The sequence below is a fragment of the Sabethes cyaneus genome, chromosome 2, assembly GCF_943734655.1.
Source record: "Sabethes cyaneus chromosome 2, idSabCyanKW18_F2, whole genome shotgun sequence".
Classification (NCBI taxonomy): domain Eukaryota; kingdom Metazoa; phylum Arthropoda; class Insecta; order Diptera; family Culicidae; genus Sabethes; species Sabethes cyaneus.
Window position 1 is genome coordinate 185864952 of NC_071354.1, and position 26655 is coordinate 185891606.

At 40.0% G+C, this 26655-nt stretch overlaps 1 protein-coding gene across 1 annotated transcript; it reads right to left on the reverse strand.

Moving 5' to 3' along the window:
* Positions 1 to 4384: 4384 nt before the first annotated feature.
* On the reverse strand, positions 4385 to 25053 carry LOC128733470 (farnesyl pyrophosphate synthase). Its single transcript, XM_053827077.1, has 5 exons — positions 24433 to 25053; positions 6525 to 6831; positions 5666 to 6027; positions 5369 to 5595; positions 4385 to 5299 (listed from the first exon to the last, which is right to left on the reverse strand). The coding sequence occupies exons 1-5, from the start codon at positions 24654 to 24656 to the stop codon at positions 5118 to 5120; spliced, it is 1302 nt and encodes a 433-aa protein (XP_053683052.1). The 5' UTR covers positions 24657 to 25053; the 3' UTR covers positions 4385 to 5117.
* Between the last annotated feature and the right edge of the window lie 1602 nt (positions 25054 to 26655).

Below are 26655 nucleotides of genomic sequence, written 5' to 3' on the forward strand. Positions count from 1 at the left end.
AAGCCCCACATGCCAAATGTGGTTCCATCTACTTGATTAGTTCTCGAGTTATGAGGAAATTTGTGTTTTATTTGTATAGGAGCCCCCCTCTTAAAGGAGGGAGCGATATCAATTCGCTATAGAAAAAATTCCTACTTCCTAAAATCCTCATTTGCCAAATTTGGTTCCGTTTGCTTGATTAATTCTCGAGTTCTGGTGAAATTTGTATTTAATTTGAATGGGAGCCCCCCCCCCCGCTCTTAAAGGGGGAAGGGGTCCTAGTTTACCATAGAAAAAAATCCTGCCTCCAAAAACCCTCACATACCTAATTTGGTTATGCAGAAATTTGTGTTTCATTTGTATATGATTGCCCCTCTTAGAGGGGAGAGATCTCTAACTATCATAAGAACCTTCCCCGGTCCCGAAAACCTCTGCATACAAATTTTCACGCCGATCTGTTCAGTAGTTTCCGACTCCATAAGATACATACAAACAGACAGACAGAAATTTAATTTTATAGATATTCTCAAGCCGAGCCGAAAGTTAGAATACTTCCCTTAATGGTAGTTATGGTAATCTACCATAACATCTAAGGTAAATTTTGAACAATTTCGGTAAATATGAGATCGCCCAAAAACTTAATGGAAATGTACACTTGGATCAACCTAGAGAATAAATGGAATCCTAAGATAGTAAAAAATACTTCAATGGGCAATAAATTTGAGGATCTTCAAACATTTATAAGTTTTGCCTTAATTTATTAATAAAATACTCACCTAATTGCATAGAAACGGATATCGCCTGGAAGCTGTCTCGATCGGGCACCTTAAAAACGGCAAATTCCTTTTTTTCAACAACCTTTTCCTCAAAAACTGAATAATGCATTTTTTTGTTTTGTTTAAAAAAATCTTTGTAGCTACCTATATTGTTACGATCATCTTTCTTCTTATAATGCAGAAAATGTTCGACCTATCACCACACACGCTCTGGCAGTAATTATTTCTGGAAATTAAATAAAAAGAAAACTTATCCAATTTAATTCTACTATTTATTTCTACTATTCTATACATAGTAGAATTAACTTGGATAAGTTTTCTTTTTATTTAATTTTCAGGTTTCGTATTCTGCTAAGACGCTCCAAAAACTTCAGTCGGTAATTAATTCGTTTATGTCAAAATACAGGAATACCTCGATATAAGACAACCTCGTTATAAAATAACCTCAATATAAGACAATTATTATCTTGGTATAGGGTTTTTTTTCTAATTCCCGTCGTAAAAAGTAAACCATTCTAATTTTCATCATTTGTTGGATGGATTTAATAAATACTCCAAAAGTTCCTATGCTGATTTGACTAAAACACACTTACCTTCCGATCCGTGAACTTTGAAATCACTGAAAAGCGACTATTAAAGCATATTATTGAAATTACGCAACCGATTTTATTTCTTAAATTCGTCGTACCGTTTCAAAATCCGTCCCTCAAAATTTTTCATCGTCCGAACTAAAAATCACAACAATGTTTACCAAGCTAACGCGCATGTATTTGTGTAGGACGGCATGACAAATGTTATTCTACAAAATTTCTGCAGGTCAGGCAAGTTTTCCTGGCTGTAGAATTACGGCAATGCCTTGCGTAAGTTATTTTCATTTATTAATGACGGAAATTAAAACGATTAGTCGACATTGTCTTCTTCGTCGCACAAAAAAACGTAGGAAATTTGGCTGGTAGGACTTCTTTGATGATAAAAAGCATTTAAATAGAGCTCACTTTGATTGATCGCATACGATAGACAGCTAACTAAAATATTAGGGAATAACTAGTTTTGCATTGTGTGTCATAAAAATTCTGATATTTTTAATAATTTGTGTTGGATAGGACGGGAATAGGCAATTACGACGATGTAGCAACATACCCTAAAACAAATCCTTTTGACATAGCCGGTAACGATACCAGAGCTAATTTTCCATTCCAATATCGGCGCCATGAAGATATTCATTATTTCAAAATAGCCCTATAAATTATAAAAAACTAACAGCTCAAACAATAATAAATAGTTCAAAAACATAAACACACAACACAGTGTAAAATTGGCGATCGCTAATGCAATTTATTTTGGATAAATCATGTTTTGAAATAAGACAATTTCGATATAAGACAGCTTTTTGAAATTAAAATTTGTTTTATATCGAGGTATTGAATTGAAATACGCTGTTAATCACTCCTACCCTGGGCATGGCATAACCTTGAGGATTGCTTAACTGCAACCAGGTCCCAGGGCTGGTCTGTATCTTTACACAAATGAAAGATGCACACTAGTGATGCCAAATGTGGTGAAGCCTACCCAAAGTATTTTTGAATCAATTTATTTGGCAGAACGTTCAAAATAGTAGCAAGACGTTTGAAGATTCGATTTACGAATCTTAATTTATATACATATATCTATTTTCTATTGATTCAGGGCTTTTGGTAAGGTTAATCACAAAGATATTACCTTTGACTTGGCTTGCCCGAATCGCGAATTTTAATCTATCCAGGGCAGTTGCCCAAGGGGTTTTCGTCTTTTTTTCTTTTTTTCAGTTTGTTTTCGCTGGAAGACCAAGTAAATGTCGGCAATCTAAGATGACCTGAACAAGAAAAGAATCTGGAACAACATGACAACAACAATAATATGGACCAATAACTGATTCAGGTGATGTGACGGGCTACAGAGAATCCAGGTAAAGCTAACAAAGAAAAAGGCAAGAGAAAGGTAAGCGAACCAGTTATATTCATAATTTATAATGTTTTCTAATAGGTTTAAATATTACTAAGTTTATTATTATTTCTTTAGCGAAAAACATAACATAGTTGCATACTAAATGAAAACTTGCCTAGAAGCGGGTGTTAGATTGGTCGACAGTAATTCAAAAATTCATTAATACATTTGGCAATCAATTGAGTTTTCTTGAAGTTTTCAGAAGTATTAAGCGAACAAAGTTTAGATTTACGTCAATGCAATGCATATACTGCCATTATGCACATATCAAGTATGTACACTGTTGATGGAGATATGCGCATGATGTTAGTAAAACAATAATTTAGTGGGTGACATTACCTCTAAAGACTCAAAAAGACAAGATTTAAAAATTCTCAAATCTTACAAAGTATCTTAAAATTGATGAGGCATTACCAAATTCAAATCCGTTTCTCGACTTGTTTCTTAGTTAAGAAAGGAGAAACGTTCGACGTTACGTACCTACTCATCTGACCATCACTCGTCTTCAGAATCATATTCAGCCACCATGCACAACTACATCGCACTACAGTAAACTTATTTTATTTTCGAAACCTATCTAAAGACAGTACTGGCCAACCAGTGTTCAACCGGCCAACATAGGCTAGTCCGTCTGGAGTACTGCTCTGCAAGATAGAAGTTAAAATTTAGTTTTTGGGTTGAGCCTTGAAAATCAAGCTGCCAGGCAGCTCCACCTCAACACCCCACAAAAAAAAAGAAAAAAAAAAAGAAATACGCTGTTAATCACTCCTGCTTTTACTTATGGTTTTGAATGATTAATAGGACTTGAATGGCACTGAGAAGTAGTAATCCTCATATTTGCATAAAGCAAAATAAGAGAGTTTCAGTCGTTCAAATTGATTCGAATAATACTTTTGAACGAAAGCAATAATAGCGTTGAATATCTCTCACAGTTATCGAATGGCGACAAGACGCTCTCGTGGGTACCCCCTCGGTTTATTAGTACAACCTACCGCATAATATAAAGTATGTCTTCTATACACCAGTAGTATCAGCTTCAAAAATCCTTTTACGCATTTTTCCTTTGAGTTGCCTTCTATATGAACGGAACATTGAAAATTGCTTAACAAATTGACCCAGAATTAACCTTTTCGCCGTTTTTGACTGGTGTATGTAGGGGTTTGGGCCTTTTATGTTAGGTACTGTTGGGTTGGTCATCCACTACTTGCTGAGCAAGTCTTCTAGAACCGGTTTACATTCTTTTGTGGTCTGACCAATTCTGCTGAAGGTTCGTTCTTCTAACCTCCATATGGGCCGTTATAGAGCTTTACTAGCAATTTTATGTCCTGTTTGTTCATTGGATGGTCATCAACATCTGCCATTGTTTTTTTTTCAAATTCTAAGCATTCGAGACGACAGGGTTATTCTTTTGACGGCGACTTAATGACGTCGGCTACTATTGTAGAACACATTACCGGCTGAAGGATTGCTTAAAGGCATAACCTTAGATTTTCTTGTAAGCCATTTGGCAGTAAAACTGACGGTTCGATTTTTTTTTCGAATGCTTAGTTGCAACTGCCATCGAGTGTTCGGTTAACCTTAAGTTTTGCATAGAGTTTTTTCTAGATTCTCAGCAGTGATCTTCAAATGAGAAACACCTTTTTAATTTTGTTTTTTTATTATATAGACTTCAATCGTCAGTAGTACTTCATTAAATCTAAATATAATTATTTAGTTCGATCTTATTCGTAAACGTTCTTTGTATTTATTCATGTTTTACCTGTCTCATTGTAGAACGTAAACACTAATCAATAAATCATTGTATGACTGTAAAAAATGACAAATGTTTCAGCAAAATCGGAGTAGCAATATAATGAATGGATTCGATGCATTTACTAGTTTTCTAGTGTGAGTGTGAGTGTATATGTGTGTTTATGATATAAGACAAATAAAGCCTTGCTACTCGAATGATAAATGCAAATGATCATCGTACCTAGTAAAACACAGCAAAATACAAATTCATTCTGGAAAGAGACGCGAAACAAATCACATATCTTTTTTTATGTTTCTTTAAACAATTTTAAGTTAAACCGAATAACGGTTATTAAATGGATTTTCTGAAAATCCCTTCTGTCCACATTATACATCCTTTCTTCCTTCTAATTTTACTGCATACATGAAATTTGGTTATAGAAAAAACCAACCAATCGGCTATATAAGGAAACTGTTTGAATGGTTAGTAATGATAGGTTAGAGTTAGGTTTTCTTACTGGCTACGGTTATTGTATTCACTGTTCTTGTCGTTATTATTGTTGTTGTTGTTGCTGCAGCAAGTTCGATTTCAGATTGAATTGATCCAACATTTCTTAACTGATGAGGTAGATTAGTTCGGCTTGCCGTCTAGCAATCCCGTCGGTAAATTTTCTCCATAATCTTGAAGAACAGATCGTGCGGAAGACCTCGCGAAATCTGCTGGATATGCGTTTTGATCATGTTGTACGATTCCTCCTCGTAGATGGCGTAGGTCGTCGGCAGACCCAGCTCTTCGTACAGTTTCTTAACCCGTGCCACCTTGTCGGGGTCTGAAAATGAAAGCATTACATTAACAACAATGCAATAAATGGTCGTTGTATGATTAAACTTAAACTTACCGGTCGAACCGTAGCACTCCTTCATGATTTGCTTCTGGTCTTCGGCGGCCCGCTGCATACAAACGACAGCCAACCAGGTGCATTTGCCCTCTTCGATGTCGGTGCCGATCTTACCGGTCACCGCCGGGTCACCGAAGCAGTCTAGGAAATCGTCCTGAGCTTGGAAGAACTGACCGATCTCCAGCAGGATGGTCCTAGTCTGGCGGAATACTTCCGGATCCGTGAAGCTGTGGGTGAAAAGAAGGGGAGATGTTCGATTGAAATTGTTTTGGGCGTTCCGAGACTATCCAAACCTACCCGGTCATGTGCATGGCCAGTGCCACCGGCAGGTAGAACGTATAGTAGGCAGTCTTATGGGAAACGATCGATTTGTACAGATCCATCGTGTATTTGGTGACGTCTAGCTTAGCAGACTGGAGATCGAGCGACTGTCCGACGGTGGTGATAAACTTAATGTCGGAGAACATCTCTACCAGCTTTGTGTAGTACGGCTGATCGCCGAACTGCTTCTTCAGCACGTGGTAGATGGCGGCATCGATCATCAGGGCATCGTTGATGGCGGTCATCTTTACGTCCTCTACCTTGTACCAACATGGTTGACCACGGCGAGTCTGACTGCCGTCCATGACATCGTCACAGATCAGAAACATTGACTGGAACTGCCGTTCAAAAATAGAGTGAAAAAAAAACATGAGGTTAGATGAGCAAATTTGTTAGCGATAATGAGATCCGTCGAACGTCAATTGACGTCATACGGGTAAATGGAGGCGAGATTACATATTGCTAGCACCCCTGCCTGTAACAAAAGGTCTTGTCCGGGGTCAAGACGAAAAAAAAGATCAACGCTACGCGAGCCGCCGTTGACGACCGAGGAAACAAACGCTGTTATCAGCTTCCTATCTCTCTCTCTTGACATTGTTTTGTTTGTTCAACGGAATTAGCGCGTCGCCAGATTACGAAAAGTACAAATATTGTTACTCAACTCGGAACGCACAGTGAAGCGCTGATCAGTGACACTGATGTGCGCTGATAACGAGCTTGTCAAACACAGAAGGCAAACGATTTACAGGTCTATTTATAGTGTCTAAATTATTTTTACGGCGGTGCTAGCAAACATACCGGCCACGACAGCATCGCCCCAGTTCAGTTGACTTACCATTTCGATGCACCAGCCGAGATAGTGGGCCCGGCGAATGTTTTCCGGTGTTAGCTCCTCCGGTTTGGCCAGCATACGGTACGACAGGACGGCAGCCAGTCCGCGGTTTTTCTTACCCTGCGGGACATTGTACTGGAGGGCCCGGGCGAACCACTTGTCCGCCACCTTGCTGTCGTACTTCTTGGCGAACTCGGTCAGATCGCGGACTAGATCGGGAAACACAGCCATAAACTCGCGGCTCTCGGTTTTCGAGACGGCCGTGTGCTGGATCGCCTCCGGTACGGAGTGGTTCAGCGTCGAAAGTGTCCTGGAATGGGTTCAATAATAAAAGAGAAAATGTAAGGTTACAACGGTCGTCACGCAAAAAGCAATTTATAATTATTAAACAGAATATTTAAGTCAAGCCAGGTATTTCTATTTGAACGTTTGTTATCTCGATTGGCCCCAAGGCTAAGTATGTCAACTCGTTATCGGCTTAAAAATCACTTTTGACTGATATTTTCGACGTAAAATTGTTATGTTGCGATAAGTTATGGCCGTTTGCACCGTTGTCAAAGTTCGAACACAGAAGGAGGTCTATTTGGTGAACCTTTTGTCATTCTTCGCATCACAGAAAAGGCTCTTAATCAATGGGTAGGATTCTAATGTAAGTCAACAGCTAAAACCGAGATAAGATAAATCTTGTTTCCTGCTGATTGTTTACACATCGCAAAGAGCAGAGCAGAAGACCTAAACCTCTTGTTTGAACTCGAGTAGCGACGCGTGGTCGCCTGCCTGAACTTATCAGTGAAACATCACGTAACGGTGGTAGCACGTGTCCAGACCGTGTGCATACTTCCAGTACTCCAGTTCCACGGCAAATGATCAACAAAAGGTGGTACCTTTCTATGTACGATCGAACCAGTTTGATGAGATTGCAACGTTAGTGATTTTCGCTCTACAAAAGCTGACCCAGTAGCAAAAGCAAAGCGCTTTCAGCGCGCAATTTGTTTACGTTTAATGAATTAACGTGAAGCGCAAAAAACAATGCAAATAAGCTCTCCGCTACACTCCCCGTTGGTTGGTTGGTTGGATATAGAATAATGTAAACATCAGCGATAGTAAATCATTCCAGCACACCCAATCCACTCCCCACCCATCGTGGGTTGGCTATAGGTTTCAAGTTCCCGACCAGCGGGTTACCAGAAGCAACACGCCGGCCGCTGCCACCATCGGATAAACAACAACAACAACACCCGATCAATCCCTCTCTGCACGGCGATGGATGATGTTTTGCCATGCGATCACGCCGTGATTCTGCAATGTCAAGAGCACAACAGCAAAAAAAACCGTTTCTATCGAATACCGTAATAACCGGCTACTTGACCTTGGTAATAACATTCAAGCTCAAAACGGTGGCAGGGTAGGCTAGTAAACCTAGTAGGCAAGTGTTTTGGTCAAGCACTTGATTTGTTACACAATTCTGTCAAGTAGGTATATTTGTTCCAGAAACTGGAAGTGACCCGGTTTACCTACTGTGCCGATTGGATGAGCACGTGATTACCGCTCGTTTCTATCGAACGTTGCCCCATGGAAAGTTACCGGTTTATATACATTTGTGGGTACGAAGTTGAGATTATTTTTTGTTTATTTACATTGTACCGTAACAGCTGATGGCAGCAAAATTCGTCATTAAAAGGCAATGTTCACTGAGAACTCGATAAAGTTGTTGAAGGTTATGCCGTTAGGATTTAAGTACGTGATGATAAGCATTTTGTGTCCAATTGTATAGTTCATTTCACCACTAATAAAATAAAGTTAGGGTTTAGAAACTATAAGCAATAAACTCATTGTTTATGATTTTCTAGTCTCAAACTTTGATGCCAAATAAATCGGAATCGGAATATTTTTCCATGCCTAATGGTAATTGATTTCTCTCACACCAGTCGATCAATAGAATTTCACAGACTTTGAAGTTTCGTACATACTCCAATTTGGCGAACTACATAGTATATTTTCAAATCCTCGGCAAAGAACCGTCGGTCGCCATGATAAAGGATCAATTCTGCAGATCATTCACAAATAATAAAAACAACAAAGGGCGCAGGTTACTACCTTGCGGCACATCTGACTGGTTCATAAAATAAGGTAATTTGAAAAAACAACTTTTTTTTGGCTGGTGCTTGCAATACTTCGATCATTCCGAGCAATTTCCGAAATGAAATTAACAGCCCAAAATGACAAAGTAGAAAATTGTATACATATTACAGTAGCTTTTGGCTGTATTTCAACTTATTTTGTTTTTGGAAAAAGTTAATTAAATAGCTGCTATAGTCAATCTGCTGGAACTCTTTTAAAATAAGGTGTCTTGCGGTGAGAACGATATCTTTGGACTGAATTATCCGAAATCGAAAAACCTAAAAGAAATCGGCGATAAAATATAATATCTTCAAATTGATCGAAAATTTTAACTGTATATAACCCCTTAAGATTTGACCCTTCTCTTATCGACAAACTTCACAACCGACTGTTTTTTTTTCATGTGTGGACTCATCACTGCGACCAGTATAGTTGAACTATTGTGATATCGCCCCGGTGTTTGCTGTATGGCCTGCAACTACATTTCTTTTTGCTATATAGGTCGGACTTGATTATCCGAGTGAAAAAAAATTTTAAATAGGTTTTTTGAAATGTACTTACGTTCATAACGTGTTTAACATTATAAAAATTTTTTTTTTCACTCGGATAATCGAGTCCGACATGTAATTGCTATTGAATGATGCTTATAAAATTTTATGCGTGCTTGTGTGTATTGGGGTTTACCCTTCCTTCAAAGCTTGATCTACTTTACCCACTTATTCCTCGCTGTCAGTACTATCCCATATTATAGCCGTCCCTAGCAAGGACTCATTCGTACCTCTGACCACTATCGAATGGCTTGATTCTACTAAGATTCGAACCCACGACCACTCGCTTGTCAAAGCAGACTCGATAACCTTGCGGCTACGGAGCGGACTGTTAGAGTACAGGGCAATTATGGAGCTAGTGCAACGACCCTGCTAACTCGGGCTCATCATTGTGTTACCAAAAGATGTGTGGGTTGTACACAACAGACATAATCATCCTCGCTGAAACGTGGCTTGGCTTGACGAGAAAATATTTGCCGGTCAGAAAAAAATATGCAGAACTAACAAAGGTCATCAAATATAATGGAACTAGCTGAATGCCCGGTCTTACTCGGAGCCCCTTTATTACCGTTCTATACCTGTAAAAAGGGATTTCTGTCTGTCTGTCTGTCGGTATGTTCCTTATAGAATCAAAAACTACTGAATCGACAGGCGTGAAAATTTGCATGCAGGGGTTTTTGGGGGCAGGGAAGGTTCTTATAATAGTTAGAGACTCCTCACATCACTAAGAGGGGGGGGGGGGCTCCCATACAAATGAAACACAAATTTCTACATAATTAGAGATCTAATCTAGCAAATGAAACCAAATTTGGCATGAGGGGGTTTTTGCAGGTAAGATTTTTTTTTATGGGTTGGGATTCATGATTTATGTACACACAGTTTAATTTGTGTCAATACGAAGTTTGTCGGGTCAGCTAGTAGCTCTATAAAAGCAACAGATTTATTGCGGTTTGACAAGCAACCGTAATAAGAGCAATATTGAATGGTATGGATAGTTTATTAGAGACGTGGTGCAGCCAACTAGTTCTATCGTGGCAACATAAACAACCACAATAAATTTACTTTATTAACAGTTTTATTATCACTGAAGCTTTTGGAGCGTCTTAGTAGAATATGAAACCTGAAATTAAATAAAATAGAAAACTATTCCAATTAAATTCTGCTATCTATATTTATTCAAGACAGGTACTGATGAGGCCTGCAATGCGTAGGCGAAATACGTCGGGGAGTGTCGTCGTGGTTGGACCACGTTTTGGAATTCGCCCATAACTTTCAAACGGAACTTTGGAAATCTAAATATATCGTTGTAAAGGTCTAAGAATAAGGTATATTTCCGGAAAGTTTTGAGCTGATTGCTTGAAAAATAAAAAACTTATAACCATTTACGTGAAGCCAAAAAATGTTGTCATGGTCGGGCCATGTTGTACAGGTTGGGCCACCGCATAAAATATAAGCCATACGTATTGAAATTCTATATAGAGACATGAAAAGAATGAATTCCGTGAACAACGGCTCATATAGGTACAAATACCCTTTTTTTAATTGCATCTTTACGAAATTTTGGCGATCTTGTAAAATCAATATTGATACAATCGCCTTTTCCGAAGTGTACAACTACAATGAAAAACAAAAATCTAGGTTTTTATCGTATTAATTTTGCATGATTTAATCACATTTTACGTGACTAACATTCTGTAGCGATTATTGTGCTTCTGCGCTTAAAACTATGGTGGCCCAACCATGACTATTCAAGTGGCCCGACCTTTACAAATAGCGCTTTTCTAGTATTTTACCTTAGCCTTCCCAAACGCCTTACTGGAGGGGATTTTTCTATAGTCTTCGTGTGCAGCACAACCCACTTCATACATTTTCAAAATTTATCTCGGTAATTGCATTTCATGAATCATTTCTTGAACAAAAGTTCATTGCGCCTGGAAAACTGCACTCAGTACGGGTGTTTTGAATACACGATTGAAACTCACAATATTGTGAAAAGTTAGCTATCACAGTAAGAAGTTTTGGTTGTATCATAGATATCATGAATTACTAAAACTGTAAAATCGTGATGGCCCGACCATAACAGTGGCCCGACGATAACGACAGGGAATCTGTCGCGAATAAATATAGATATTAGAATTTAATTGGAAAAGTTTTCCTTTTATTTAATTTCAAGTTTTATTATGGTTTTATTACTAGCTATACGTGTGTTTTGACTCGTTTGCGTAATACCATAATAAAACCAGAAGTAATGATTAATGGCGCAATAAAACCTTTATAAAATTCAAATAAAACCCAGTGGGTAGAACTGTTACTTTGGTGGTCGCTTTTTTCCCGAAGGCGCGCTAATCATGACCTCATAGATCACTATTTATTTTGTATTTTGATTAGAATTGGAGAAATGGAGAGAAAGAAAGAGAAGAAATTGAAAGAAAGAAAGAGGAGAAATGGAGAGAAAGAAAGAGGAGAAATGGAAAGAAGAGGAGGGAGAGGGTGAGAGTTATTTTCAAAGTATGTCTCAGCGATGTATATTGGGAGTTTTTACCAATTTAGGCCATTTGACTTTGACTAAATGGGGTTGGACATTGGCTCTATAAAAATGTAATGTAATTGAAAAGCTTCGAATTTTGATTTTGGAATCTTCGGTGCTCTCGGTTATTATCATTGTAAGTTTTGCGATTTATTTTCTGATTTCTAGTGTTTACTATTTCTGCTCATGAGTAAGAACGGATAGGGTTATGCAATATCGACGACACATACGGGTCTAGGAAAAAGTTGGATTTGAATCCGATTATAATTCTACTTTTGAATTTAATATAGGGCATGTTGCTGCTTCGTCGTAATTGCCTATTCCCGTCCTATCCAACACAAATTATTAAAAATATCAGCATTTTTATGACACATGATGCAAAACTAGTTATTCCCTAATATTTTAGTTTGTTGTCTATCATACGCGATCAATCAAAGTGAGCTGAGATCTATTTAAATGCTTTTTATCATTAAAGGAATCCTACCAGCCAAATTTCCTACGTTTTTTCGTGCGACGAAGAAGAAAATGTAGACTAATCGTTTTAATTTCCGTCATTCATAAATGAAAATAACTCACGCAAGGCATTGTCGTTAGTCTACAGCCAGGAAAACTTGCCTGACCTGCAGAAATTTTGCAGAATAACATTTGTCATGCCATCCTACACAAATACATGCGCGTTAGCTTCGTAAACATTGTTGTGATTTTTAGTTCGGACGATGAAAAATATTGATGGACGGATTTTAAAATGGTACGACGAATTTTAGAAATAAAGTCAGTTGCGTAATTTCAATAATATGCTTTAATAATCGCTTTTCAGTGATTTCAAAGTTCACGGATCGGAAGATAAGTGTGTTTAGTCTAATCAGCACAAGAACTTTTGAAGTATTCACTAAATCCAGTCTAGAACTGTAAATAATAATTTAAATAAACATGACTAAACTAAAAAAATCCAACAAATGATGAAAATTAGAATGGCTTTGCTTACTACGACGGGAATTAGAAATAAACCCTAAGTCATGACGGAAATACGAGGTTGAATGTAAATTTACAGGTTATCAAAAATCAGTAGCAGTCGATGTTATCGTTAATTGATATGCTTTAGTTTTGATATTCTTCTGCTTTGGGCTTTGAATTGCGCTGTTATTTTACGCTTCATGTATCTGTACTGTGCGCTTCATATCGTTATCTCAATGAAAGACCTGTACCCAGAATCAAAGCACAAAAATTTCCGTTGTACAAATTTACTGATAGTGCCCCTGTGATTACCTGTGAGGTGTCGGGATTGAATCGAGTTACGCTACAATTTTTGTTACCATTTTTTTATAGGTGCAATAGTGGTAAAGGCGATTTTTCAGAATGGTGAATGCAAAATCCAAAATGTTGAAATCCCCCAAAATAGTCGCTCAAAATTGTGCTATTATTCAGTGTAATTTTTCACTATCGTAAACAGAAGACAGTACATGTAAACAACCGGATAAGATCGAAGCGGCCAGGGTCACGAAAAGCGCAAAATATTTACTCCGAAGGTAAACATTTCCTATACAAAAAAACGCACTGCTTATCTTCTAGAGCTGTATCATCGAAGGACAAACGGAAGGAAAAATCTAATGCTTTGTACCTAGGCTAGATCTCGTACGACAAAATCAACTTCGACGCATTTTATTTACGCATGAAATCTGATGGCATCGTGAAAGAGGTATTCTATTTTAGGTTTGATCATTAGAATGAGTTACCAGCACTGGAGAAGGAAGAAGGTTTGCTCGTATTCAGTAAGGCAATTGATGAGCCGATCTAATTGACATTAGCATTATGCTAATGCTAGTTTTCGGAACGGTTGGGCACGAACCAGAAACTTTCTAAACTAACTAAATTTGCTGGTCTACACAAGACCTTCCTCGCCTGTTAGGCTAACTCTACAAGTCTGACAGCAATTTTAGTAACTATTTTTAGCTTGTATTGAAAACAAGCTGGAATCAAGCTCGATTAATACAAGCGTGAGCTATTAACTTTGCGTTTACCCTGCAAGGCGCAAAATATTCATTATCATTCAAATAACATATCACCGAAAACAGGCAGTAGGGTTTGTTTACGTTCGTTTGGGTCTAAAAAAAGTAAACAACGTAATAAATATTCCTAATGAAGTTTGGCATTTACATCGAAAGGACATTACACATTATAATACAAACGAAAAATATTAGATACTTGTTATAGGTCAATGTTTTGGATTTGGATCAGTTTCACGTTAAAGTAATGTGGATTTTGAACTGATTAAGCCGAATAAACAGTACAACTTGAAACGATTTTGCATGTCACGTAGCAACCCGTACTTCAAGTGGTTTGCTACTGAGTAAATTTCAAGTATGTTTTATTACCACTCTTACGAGATAATCACGAGCACCGCAGAGTAATGAATGCTGTTTATTTTACTGGCGGTATTTGCTAGGCTTTTCTTATCAGTGACATGAGAAGTCCACCCAACCTCTCTGCTGGAGGTCTTCGGGCTGCGTTATCATTTTTTTGTGATCTCATTTTTTTACGTTCTAACAACTACTTCTACTTTCTAATGACCTTCTAGAGGAAACCTACATCCCGCGACGACGACGTGCGAAAACAATACATTACTGGTTTGAGCGATTTACAACTGCGCAGTTGGGTGAATGTAAACATTAGACAAAACACCTACCGCGCGCCTTCCCTACATCATGACGCAGTTGTTTATCAACGCATGTGGCGGGTGTGTGCTAAAAAATAGGCTCAAATTGTTCTAATCGAGGATATATTTTGGCAACAAAAATATTAAATTTGCACACCTCGCATGACCGGTTTTAGTCATTCTCCAAGGCGGTAGGTCATAAACTGATGGGCAAACATCAGGAGAGGCTTGAATATTTACTTATCGATGACGACAGTGAATGTTATGAAAAATCTCGTTTTTCAAGTTTCTCCTCCAATGCCGATCGTTCGTCGGTAGGTTAGCGAGACGAGTCGAAGATCGGATGTTCTTTTCGATACTAATTTTCACAGTTTCGCTGCTCGCCGTCTAAACCGAGATGGCAACAGGCCCCCCGAATAGCTCACCACCGTCTGACTGACTGACTAGGTCAATAACATAGCGACCAACACAGGTGGCTATATTCGGAATGTGAGAATAAATGAAATTTTCGCTGGTTGATTTGTTCATGTCGGAGTTTTTGGCTAGGGCCAGCTGAAAAAACAATCAGACGCGTAACATCGGTAGGTCGGTGCTGTAGAACTGCGCCTTACTCTAATGGCGACTTTTTTCTCTGAAATTTGCATACTCGACTATGAATTCACGCATTCAACAGATGATCCCCCGGCGTACTGCGCATGTAAATTGAGTTGCCCCGTGGCTGCTTTACTCGTTTGTAAGTGGTCAAACAACATGTTTTCGGAATGTGAATAACGAACGATACTTGGATTAGTGTAGAGTGCGGTAAAATGCGCTTATGGATAGGAAGAAAATATTACTCGCCGAATAAACGGAGTTGTACCATTTGGTTGAAGTCAATATATGTAAGATTACATACAATTACATGATCAGTTCATGTTTCATATTAAGTAATACAAATCTGTTAATATAATCTGAATAATAATCTATTTTAAAGAATCCAGTGATCTGTATGAAGTCTATCATTACAGTTTTTACTGTCTGCAGTAGTGGTAGAAAAGAAATGAAACATATGTACATATTTTATAGTATCCCCAGGGTTAGGACAAGACGTAATGGGGAAAGTGAGGACAATTACAAAGGTGAGGGTTATTAAAGGAACTAGTTACTACTACCTGGAAGACTGGTAAAAAGGGATAATTATAGATTATTTTTGAAATAATCTTGGAAATAGTGCATTAAATGCTATCGAACAGGCGATTATGATCATGATTGATTTTGCTTTAGATTTTCCAAATTTATTTCTAAATCAGGCACGATTTTTACCAAGGGTAGCCAACTTCTAGGTTTTGTAGATGACTTCGATATCATAGCCAGGAACTTTGCGACGGCGGAGGCAATCTAGGCCAGACTGAAAGCGGAGTCTAGGAGAATTGGGCTAAAAATAAATACGTCGAAGACCAAATACATGCAAGGAAGAGGGTCGAAGGAAACAAATGCGTGCCTCCCACGGACGGTAACCGTTGACGGCGACGAACTAGAAGTGGTAGAGGAGTTCGTGTATTTGGGATCGCTGGTGACCGCGGACAACAACACTAGTAAGGAGATCCAGCGGCGCATCCAAGCGGGAAATCGGGCCTACTTTGCTCTTCGAAAACACTACGATCAGGAAGCGTACGTCGCTGCACGAAGCTAACAATGTACAAAACTCTTATTAGACCGGTAGTTCTTTATGGACTTGAATCCATGACGCTGCTCACGGAAGACATACGCGCCCTTGCCGTGTTCGAGCGGAAAGTGCTGCGGACGATATTTGGCGGCAGAGGTGGTATAAACCACAGCGCAGACCAAAAGACACACATTCTTAAACAACACAACACTCGCCATGCGGTGTGTGTTCGCCCACAAATTCCCTTCAGTGTCTCTTTTGCTAAACACGCTCTTTCGTGTTTTACGCGCACCAGGAAAAGGCAGTCGCAAACGCAGAGTGATAAATTTGCTGCGTGCTTTATCACACCAAGAGCCGCACTCTGCGCGGCTGGATTGTACACCCTGCGCTGGGTCAGTTGAAGTGGTGTGATTGAAAAAAAACATTTTTACTACTGCGTCGCCTGATCCGTACTAACTTAACATAGACCATATTAGTTGTTCAGTGCAGCGTGTATTTTCACTTTTAAAAGGGCAGAAAATTTGTAAATACAAAACAATTTTTTTGCGTTAATTCCGCACGGAGTGTGGCAAAGGGCAGCACCAAGTGCTGTTTGGATGGTCACTCGCTGGGCGATTTTCACCGAGTGCTGTCGTTCGCTCCCACTCCGCTTTCGCTCGTACGCTGTGTGCATATTAGCTGTAGAGGTGTGTTGCCGAGTCGCTCTGTGCGACTAGGCATAATATTGGAACATTGGGCGCATAGTGTGAGCGAATGACAGCCCTGTTTGGCGGAGTACAAACTGAAAGCGGAGAGTGGCAGAGGCGTATGAATCACTTGCTACAGGCACTGCTTGGGGAGACTCCCATCGTACATCTAGCAAAAGTTAGCAGGCTACGGTGGGCCGGACACGTCGTAAGGATACCGGACGACTGGAATAGAGGGGCCCAGCGTGCTAGATCGCTAAATTAAAGCCGACTTGCGTTTGTCGAGACGCTCAACGAATTGGTCACGAGTAACCCATGACCGAATACAGTGCAGAGGATTTCTTGATACGGCAAGAGCCACTTTTAATTTGCTTATTTCGGCTTGTGTTACAGATTATAGCTTTTATGGACTATTCATAGTATCCATTTAGTTTGCTATATCAGTATAATTCGGTATATATTTCATTTCCTCTCATTTCTCTTGCTTATTCAGAGGCAGTGTTTCCATTCTGTGGGTCACACGATGGAAGGTCACCGGTTTGTACCGCATTCCTACAAACAACTAAAAGGAGCACCAATGGGACACCCGCTGTCGCTATAGCTGTGAGAATTATTTCAAACTTTTTCTATAGCGGTATTATTTCCAATAGACGGAAGAGAATCGTAGAAGCAAGTAATGAAACAATAGGTGTTTTATAGTAGCCCTAGAGCGAGACGAGACGTGAAGGTGAAAGAGCGGAAAATTAGATAAGGGAGGGTCACTGAAGCAACATTTACGTAGTTCGTATTTCCAAACTACGAGATCCACCGGTATTGCGTATCCTCTGAACAATAAAAGACTGGTAAAAGATAGGGTAAATTAACCATTAGTGGACCATTTAGTGCTTGAGTGGCTTTCTTCCATAAATTATTTTGAACTGTTAACTTTCGATTAACGCCAAAAAATATCAATTTATGTAGCAAATCTCTATATTTTACACAATTTGTTAAAACAAATTAGAATGTCCGTTTTCCTTTTATGGACCTCTTGGTTTACAATAGGATAGCGACCGGGTCGATTATAGGAATTCTAGTGCATTTTGCATGAAGAGGGTCCACTAATAGCGACATATGTAGCATTGTTAAACGTATAATGGACCTTCACTTGTTGAAAATGTCGATTTTAAGGCATTAATCATCAAATGCGGCTAAAATTTTGTAATATGAACTGTGTGGTATGTTTAGTACTTTCTGTTTCATGTCATATCCGGAGTGATTTGCGATAAGGGCGCAACTAACGAAGTGTAAACAATGAGGAATATCACTGTGATAATTTGCCAGTACATTTTCGAGTCTTAATTTAAATCAGGCATGTCTAAAAACTGAACCAAACTGCGTGCCGCATTTGAAAACTACCACGAAGTTTATTTGAGACGGTACGTTGTTGCCGTGCCTGATAAAACAACCCGTACGCTGTGAAAAAGCAACCGCGAGCCTTTTCAGTGTTGTTTTTTGCACACCGGGTTTTAACACTTCGGAAACACTCGGGATGGCGTGTATTTCTACTTCGTAAAAGTTTCTCGGATATATGTTGGACGACCAGCGTGAACTCGTGTCTTTTTGCTTTTCTATTTTTTTCACTCACACGGCCAATTAGAATAAGTATGAAGCGCCTCCATGCGTGTTTTTGCAAGCTTGAAAGTACTCGCCTACGGTGGATTCCGATATCGATAACACTCGGAAATGTGCAAAACCGAGGCCATTGAAAACTGACTGAAAAATTTTTAAACCTAACGCCACCGGTGTAATGCTTCTTACACTTCGTGTTTGTTTGCATGTACGGGAACGGCGTGCAAAACGAAATTAAGTTTGTTGAGTGGTTTTGAGCAATGGTGCCCACGTGTAAGCTCGGTTCGGTGTTTTACCCATGCCTGATTTAAATAAAGGTTACAAAAATCAAGGTTAAAGATATAAATTGGTGTAAAATAAATCAACCTTACAATTTCACAACAATACGGCATAAAATTTGAGCATTCAAGCTTAAAATCTAAGTTTTATAGTTGAACCCCTTGGAATGAGCCTCAAAGCATTTTGACAATGAGATTCGCCCAGCCCTGTTTCGCCTTGTTTTCATTTTTTTATTTAGTTTCGCCTGTTTACAATGCGCCTGTGTTTTGAAAACAACGCAGTTTCGCTCTTTACTATCGCCTGTTTACAAAACGATTTGCAAATAAGCCTGTCACTTCATAACAATGCAAGGGGCTAAACTACAAATTGTCGTTTGTTTTGATTAAACACTTCTATCGCCCATCACTAAAAACTTGTTTTAAATAATTCTAACGTATGATAATTATAATAGACCGTTGAATTTTTATTAAAAAGATGTGGCTTTTCGGTCTCGAGTTTCTTACGAAAACTTTATTTTACGTTCAGCTATCCATAGCTGAACGTAAAATAAAGTTTTCGTAAGAAACTCGAGACCGAAAAGCCACATCTTTTTAATAATAATTCTAACGATTAAAACAGAAGAAAGGATTCTTGCCAAGGATATTATTAGTCTTTTTAAGGCTGATGGTGTAATAAAACGATTTGTTTACAATTTGCCAGTTGAGCCCCAATCGCGAATCACTCCGGAATTATACCCAGATTTGAACCCAACTTTTACTTTTTCAAGGCTTCCCTGATTCGTCGATGCTGTGTAACTATTTAACTAGAGAGGACTGCCCTTCTTCATTCATTAACCGGAATAGCAAAACCTGGAAATGATAAAATAAAAAGTCGAACATACAATCATTTTTACTCTCCGACAAATCCTCCAAAAATGTTGAGTACAACGTGCCCACGGATCATATTTTCGTAGATTTCAGAGCAGCATGCGATACGGTTAAACGCGAACAGCTATGCCTATGGCAGATAATGCACGAGTACGGGTTTCCAGTCAAACTGACGCGGCTGAGCAAAGCTACCCTGGAGCAAGTGATGTGCTACTTGCGCGTTTCGGGGACACTTTCGAGCCCTTTGGAATGGCTCAGACAGTTGCGGCAAGCGGATGGACTGTCCTGTTTGTTATTCAATGTCGCTATTGAAGGTGTGATTCGGAGAGCGGGCATCGAAACGAGAGGAACGATCTTCAGCAAGAGTAAATAGCAAAAGGCTAGGAGGACTAAGTTACATATCAATGCGTCGAAAACGAAATATATGGTTAGAAGAAACTGAAGTGAAAACAATGTTTGCCTTCCACGGACTGTAACTATTGATGGCGATGAACTGAAAGTGGTTGATAAGTTCGTGTATTTGGAATATCTGGTCACCGCTGACATTAATACGAGTAAGGAGATTAAACGACGCATTCAAGTTGGAAGTCGAACCTACTTTTCCCTCCGCAAGACGCTTCGATCAAGCCAGAAGGCGCGTGCGCCTCCGCATAAAGCTGACGATGTACAACACGCTAATCAGACTGGTAGTCTTCTACGGATTTAATACAGTAACTTTACTTGCCGTATTTGAACGAAAAGTGTTGCGGACTATTTATGGTGGAGTACAAACGGATAGCGGAGAGTGGTGTAGACGTATGAAACGCGAGCTGCAAGTACTGCTTGAAGAGATTCCCATCGTACATCCGGCGAAAGTTAAGAGACTACGGCCACGTCGCAAGGATGCCGGACAAGTGTGTAATGAAGTCCGTTTTCTTCAAGAACTCCACCGGCACCAGGAATAGAGAGGCCTAGCGTGCTAGATGGCTAGGTTGAAGTTGACTTGCGTGTGTTGAGACGCTCAATGAATTGGTGACGGGTAGCCTAGGACCGAGATTAACAGAAATAGAATAACAATTGAGGATGATGGACAAGCTGTTGATCCACCAACTTTGGACGAGGTTAGAAAAGCAGAGAGTTGAAAACGGAAAATCAGCTGAAAAGCACGGCATCCCCGCCAATCTTTTGAAAGTCGGGGGCGAACGGCTGCATTGTCTAATCCATCAAGTTATACTAAAGGACTGAGGAGGAACTACCTACGGACTGGTTGGAAGTTCTCATATGTCCTATTTACAAAAGGGCCATCGATTCGAATGCAGCAATTGTCGAGGCATTACTCCCCTTAATTATCCATGCAAAATTATCTCCTGTTTCTTAGACTAAGGTCGTTGAACGAAACGTTGGTTGGCGAATACCAGTGCGGTTTTCGAGAGGAACACTCTACGACGGACCAAATGTTCACCTTGCGACAAATCCTTGTTAAATTCCGGAAATTCAACTTGCAGACTCATCATTTGTTTATAGACTTCAACGCAGTGTACGATTCAGTTAAATGAAATGAACTGTGGCAGGTTATGCTTGAACATGTTTTTTCAACAAAACTGATTAAGCTGATACATGCTACCCTTGATGGTTCAAAATCAAGCGTCAGGATAGCGGGCGAGATATCGGACTCATTGGTGACGTTAGATGGTTTGAAGCAAGGTGACGGACTGTCGTATTTGTTGTTCAACAATGCATTGGAAGGTGCTATTCGAAGGGCAGGCGGGGAGAGAAGCGGTACCATAATCATGAAATCTCGTATGATCCTAGGGTATGCGGATGACATCAATATCATCGGTGATAACCGTAGGGTCATGGAAGATGCATAGACGCATCTTAAGGAGGAAGCGCTCTATAAGACGCAAATTCTCCCGGTGGTACCCTACTAGCACAGTTGTTACAAAACAGTTGTGGCAACCGATGACAAATTTCAGTCATAAATAAGTTGCTGCAAGTAGAAGTGTCAAAAGTGTGCTACTCGGGTACTCTACGGCCACGAAGCTTGGACGTTGAGAGAGAACGACCGACGAGCTCTTGGCGTTTTTGAGCGTAAGATCCTGCGATCAATTCTTGGTGGCATATTAGACAAAGCAGTTTGACGCAGGCGCGTGAATCGCGAAATATACCTTGTATACAAAGATGCGCATATTGTGAAGCGACTGAAACACGGCAGGCCACAACGGGCTGGCCACGTAGCAAGGATGTCAGATGAGAGATCAGTGAAAACAATACTCAGCAGAGAACCCGAAAGAGGCCGACGACTTCGCGTCAGTACCCGTTGGCTGGCCACTGTTGACGTGGATGGTAGAGCAGCGGGTGTTAGGGGCGACTGGAGAGCGGCATCCGAAGATTGAGAAATGTTGAGAAGGCTCGTGAATTCGGCATGGATTCGTTAAGCGGATTATTGTCGAAATAGTTAAAGTAAGTAAGTCCAGGACCTAGTACAGTGGAGGGAAATTCCTGATACGGTAAGAGCCACCTCAGCTCTCTGCTTATAGAAGGCAATCATTTCTTATGTGGCAGATGTGTATACCTTACTACAGTCTGGATAACTGGCTTCATAAAGCCCCAATTTTCTCGATTCCTCAAACTGGTCCTTTGTTAATTCCCACTGCTTTTAAGTTGCTTGTTTCGGCTAGTGTAGACTAGCAAAAGAAAGTAATAAAACAATAGGTGTTTTATAGTACCCCTAGAGCGAGACAAGACGTGAAGGTGAAACTAAGACATACTGAGTCCTACTTTTTTTCGTTTCTGAGTTTTATCGCTAAAAAACTAACGGCAAATGACGGCCCATTAGCAAACAACCGATCATCGGTTGTTTGCTAATGGGCCATAACTCATGAATGAAAAACTCTGCCGTGAATTTTTAATCGCTAAGAGATTATCAGAAAAAGGATATTTTGAATTTTTTTTTTGTATTAGGTTTTTCTGACCTCTCTTTGGAGAAAACTGTTTCCAGATGTGTAATATTTTTCCAATGTTGGCTCTATGATGTTGGTTCAAGAGTTATGATTTTGTGAAATAAGCAATGTGTATGAATCGAAACATTTGCATTGTAGGTTTCTGGGAAATTAGCAGACCTTTATTTTTTTAAATATTGTTTCAGGTGGATACATTATGCCTAGTTAATTGAAATTCTGGACCCTTTGGACTGTGCGATAATTTTAAAAAATACACAAATATTCAATGCATTTCTCTTCTGTGGTCAAACCCATTTATTTTTGACGATATCGCTAAGGTAGCATATAGTTTCCGGTTGAGCTTCGATTAAAATAAAACTGAAACTCGAAAATAAGCATTTTGATAAAAAAAACCCAAAAACAGAAACGTTGCAAAATTTATAATTTCGAGTTGGTAAGACTATTCTACCATATTTTCACTTAGTTTCATCTCATCTTTATGCAGAATTACAGCTAAGTTATGTCGTTTCTTTAAAAATCACAAGTCCAGAAACGAATTCTAAATATAGGGACCAATATATGTCCGTCTCCCGTAACTAAACTCTGCTGTATTGATGAGATTCCCGTATTTTCAGATGGGTGTAGATGTATAACGACATATCAAACATTTCACCTTTTATTCCCGTGTCCATATGAGTCAACCGCACCAACAACCAGGCAAAACACACAGGAACGAGACGATAAAAACAAGGAGCTTGAAAAATAAATAACGAAATCATGCGCTGAGTGCGTGGCGTTTGCCCAGTTGGTCGTCATCGTCGTCGTATGGAGTTAATGGGCAACGTTGTACGATGAAAACATCATGACTTTCGTTCGATGCATCGCAACTGTAACGAATGATCCGCGAATGGCACACCTTAGGTAGGTGTCATGGAACTGCAAGCTTATTGGAGTTTTTTATTATTATATGCAAACATTGCAAAAATATCTCTTGATTTCTCTGCGATAGAGATGCAGTTTTAAAACCATCGGTCAAGAGTATAGAATAAATTTTTCAATTTACAACCTCAACTCAAAAGAGGAAAATTAGCGCAGCAACAGCACTTTCCGCTGCTCGAAGCAATGTTCAGGAAGGAATCGTAAAACCTATCGTGTCCATTGTAAAAGAGCAGTATGTATGTAACCTACACGAAGAGATGCCGGTAGGTGAATGTAAGCAATTTCTTTTTCATTATAACGGTATGTAAAGCATGCAGTACAAACTATTGCAACGGAACGTTCAAGACTTGATAAATCAAGTGGAAACAAATGTCTTTATAATTTCCTCCCCATAGCAGGTCAAAAAAAACTATCGTTTCTCTGTACCTGATTTGTGTCGCCGGTATCAGCTTGTCCTTACGGCACGGACAGAAACGACAATGGAATGCAGAAAAAGATAAATCTTTATTCCATCCACTCGTCTATCGTATCGTAGGATAACGAATGATAAAGACCAACCTTGTGCTTTGGACTTTGTGCCGGGCGAGTCGTGCGTTGCGTTAGCCTTCGCTCTTCGCACTTTGTACAACGAGTTTTCGAATGGAGTGGATATTTTTAGAACACTCCTTTCGCAGACAAACAAAATCAGCCTGAGAAAGAAGCGATCCCACCAGGCAGGACAGGACAGGAGCCGACGAGTGCCTCACTCAGTCAGGCAGTCAGTCACAACAACACGCGGCTACGGAGGGTATTCCGTATTGCGCAACTGCGTACAGTACGGCTGCTTGCGTGCGGAAATGAACTTGTATGTGTGCTCGCGGGACCGTTCGACGTGACTATCAACCATCCTGCTATGGTACACTTTTTGTTTTGATTGCAAAATCGGATCCATCTAAAGTTGATAAAAAATAAAAATCGCTTTCGGTACATAACATTTCCAGTTTTTTTAGAAAGTTGACAACAAACTTAGCCCATAGCTTTCTTTACTCTATCGCAGATTTTTCGGTAGTGATTGGGATGTATTATTGAATGAAATTCTGCAACACAAAAAAAAAGAGGTCATGTACTGATCCACTTACCTCGACACTTTCTTCAGTCTTATCTGCAATTTACTCTGGTAGTCCCGGCTCACTTTCGGCCGCTGGTTTTCTCGCATGGTCATATAGTCGGAATGGTTGACTTCGCTGCTTTTCGAAATGGCCCGGAAATGCTGCATCGAATTCGGCGCTTCCGTCGAACGGATCAGCTGACGGCCGACGGCGACCTGCAGCGGTCCAGTAGCTCGGATCATTGTGGACAACATGTTTCTTGAAAGTCTTGCCCTACTGATAATTTATCAAACACGCCCTCAAAGATTGAAACAACTCGCTTTTGCTCACTCGGACACGGATTCCCTCACAATGAAAGTTTATCACTCATGCTATTTCTATGGTATCTTGCGACAGATTTGTAGTTCAAGAAACTGGCGATTGATTTGAGCATCGAAAGCGGATCAGGTTTTGTTTTTCACTGGTGTGTAGTGGGTAACCCAAAAACGTCACCTCAGGCTAACTATTTTTAAGCACAAATGCACGTCTTCTTCTCTTCTTCAAATAGTTTCTTAAGCAATCAAATAAATTGAAACCAGACTGCTGAGCTTGGAAACACGCAATCGAAAATGGAAAACTTGAACTGTTCACTCGGACTAGTTGAAAACAACTGTGCTCTGGCTACACGGCAACGCATAGTCTTATGCTGGCGAAGTATGAATGAATAGAGTAAACAGAGGCGGTGCAGATGATGCACACGAACGAACACTCCTATCAGTCACTACTCGGTGCCATGTGTGTCGGTGAACAGCGGGGAGCGCTGGGTAAAAAGCATCAGCATCATGTGTATTTTTATATTTCTTGGGTAAATTTTCAAATAGACCTAAGTGACAATGAGAGATTCTCTTCGCGTCTCCTCTCTTCCGTCTTTCGCGGCTACATAAATGCATAGAAAAGGAAATTTTCTTTTTTTACTGATTTTTTAATATTTTATTTTTTCGCTTAAAAAATTACCATAAAAGGACAATAACTTTCACTGTAGATGAAAATTTTTGTTCGCGAAAAAATAAATTTTTTATTGTTAAGATACAACCCGTCATTTTTATGGTAAAATCTCATAAAATCATGAAAGTTATGGTGGACTACAATAAGTTTGATGGGTTGGTTATCGTTTCTGACGATAAGTTTTATTGTTAAGTTTTATCACAAATCAACCACGTTCTGATAGATGGTCGGCACTTTTCAAACATTATCGACTACCTAGTAGTGGTAAGGATACGTCAAAAACTGTTTGTTGTGAACAACATGCGATGCCGGCGCCCGCCACCGTATAATCTAGCCCCACTGAGGCAACCGGATGTCGTCGTAAGCTACGCATTATCTCGAAACCGTGCTGCCGGAAGAGGGTGAACTGGATGAAGCCCCTCTTGAGGACTGTTGGAATACCTTGATCGAGCCGAACCATTAACAGCGTAGCAGAGAACGTCCTAGGCCGTGTGGCACCGAATCGACGTAACAAATGGTTTGACGAGGAATGCCAGCTGAGAAGAACGCAGTGCGGGTACAAATGTTGCGTAGAGCCACCCGTCAGAATGTGGAGCGATACAAACAGAAGCGGAGACAGCAAACTCGACTCTTCAAGGAGAAGAAGCACCACCAAGAGGAGAAGGAGTGCGAAGAACTCGAGCAGCTGTACCGCTTTCACGACACACGGAAGTTCTATCAGAGACTCAACGAATTTCGCAAAGGCTTTGTGCCGCGGCCCGAAATGGGCATAGATAAAAATGGAGGTATCTTGACTGACAACCGTGCCATGATCGAGAGGTGGAAGCAGCACTACGATGAACACCTCAATGGTGTACAGGCGAAAGACCATGACAGCGGGGTAAGTGACCACATTGGTGTAGCAAGCAACGAAAATGTGCCACTCCCATCGATAAGGTTAAAGAAGCCATCCAGCGGCTGAAGAACAACAAAGCAGCGGGAAAGGATGGCTTAGGAGTGGAATTTTTTGGAATGGGCCCGGACAAAGTGTCCCGCTGTTTGTATCAACTGATTGTTAAGAATTGGAATACGGAAAGACTACCGGAGGAGTGGAAAGACATGGTTATCTGCCTGGATCTGGATTGTGAGAACTACCGAGTGATCACTATGCTGAATAGCTACAAAGTGCTGACCCAAGTCATCTTTCATCGACTATCGCCAATAGCGAATAGATTTGTGGGGAGTTATCAGGCCGGCTTCAGGGTCGGTCTACAACGGACCAAATATTCA

What these genes read in the sequence shown, in the direction of transcription:
- LOC128733470 (XM_053827077.1), bottom strand. Translation starts at nt 24,656, where the DNA reads ATGTTGTCCACAATGATCCGAGCTACTGGACCGCTGCAGGTCGCCGTC. An exon ending in TCGGCTGGTGCATCGAAATG is followed by an intron (nt 6,028 to 6,524) that starts GTAAGTCAACTG and finishes TTTGAACGGCAG; the next exon opens with TTCCAGTCAATGTTTCTGAT. An exon ending in CTGGCCATGCACATGACCGG is followed by an intron (nt 5,596 to 5,665) that starts GTAGGTTTGGAT and finishes TTTCACCCACAG; the next exon opens with CTTCACGGATCCGGAAGTAT.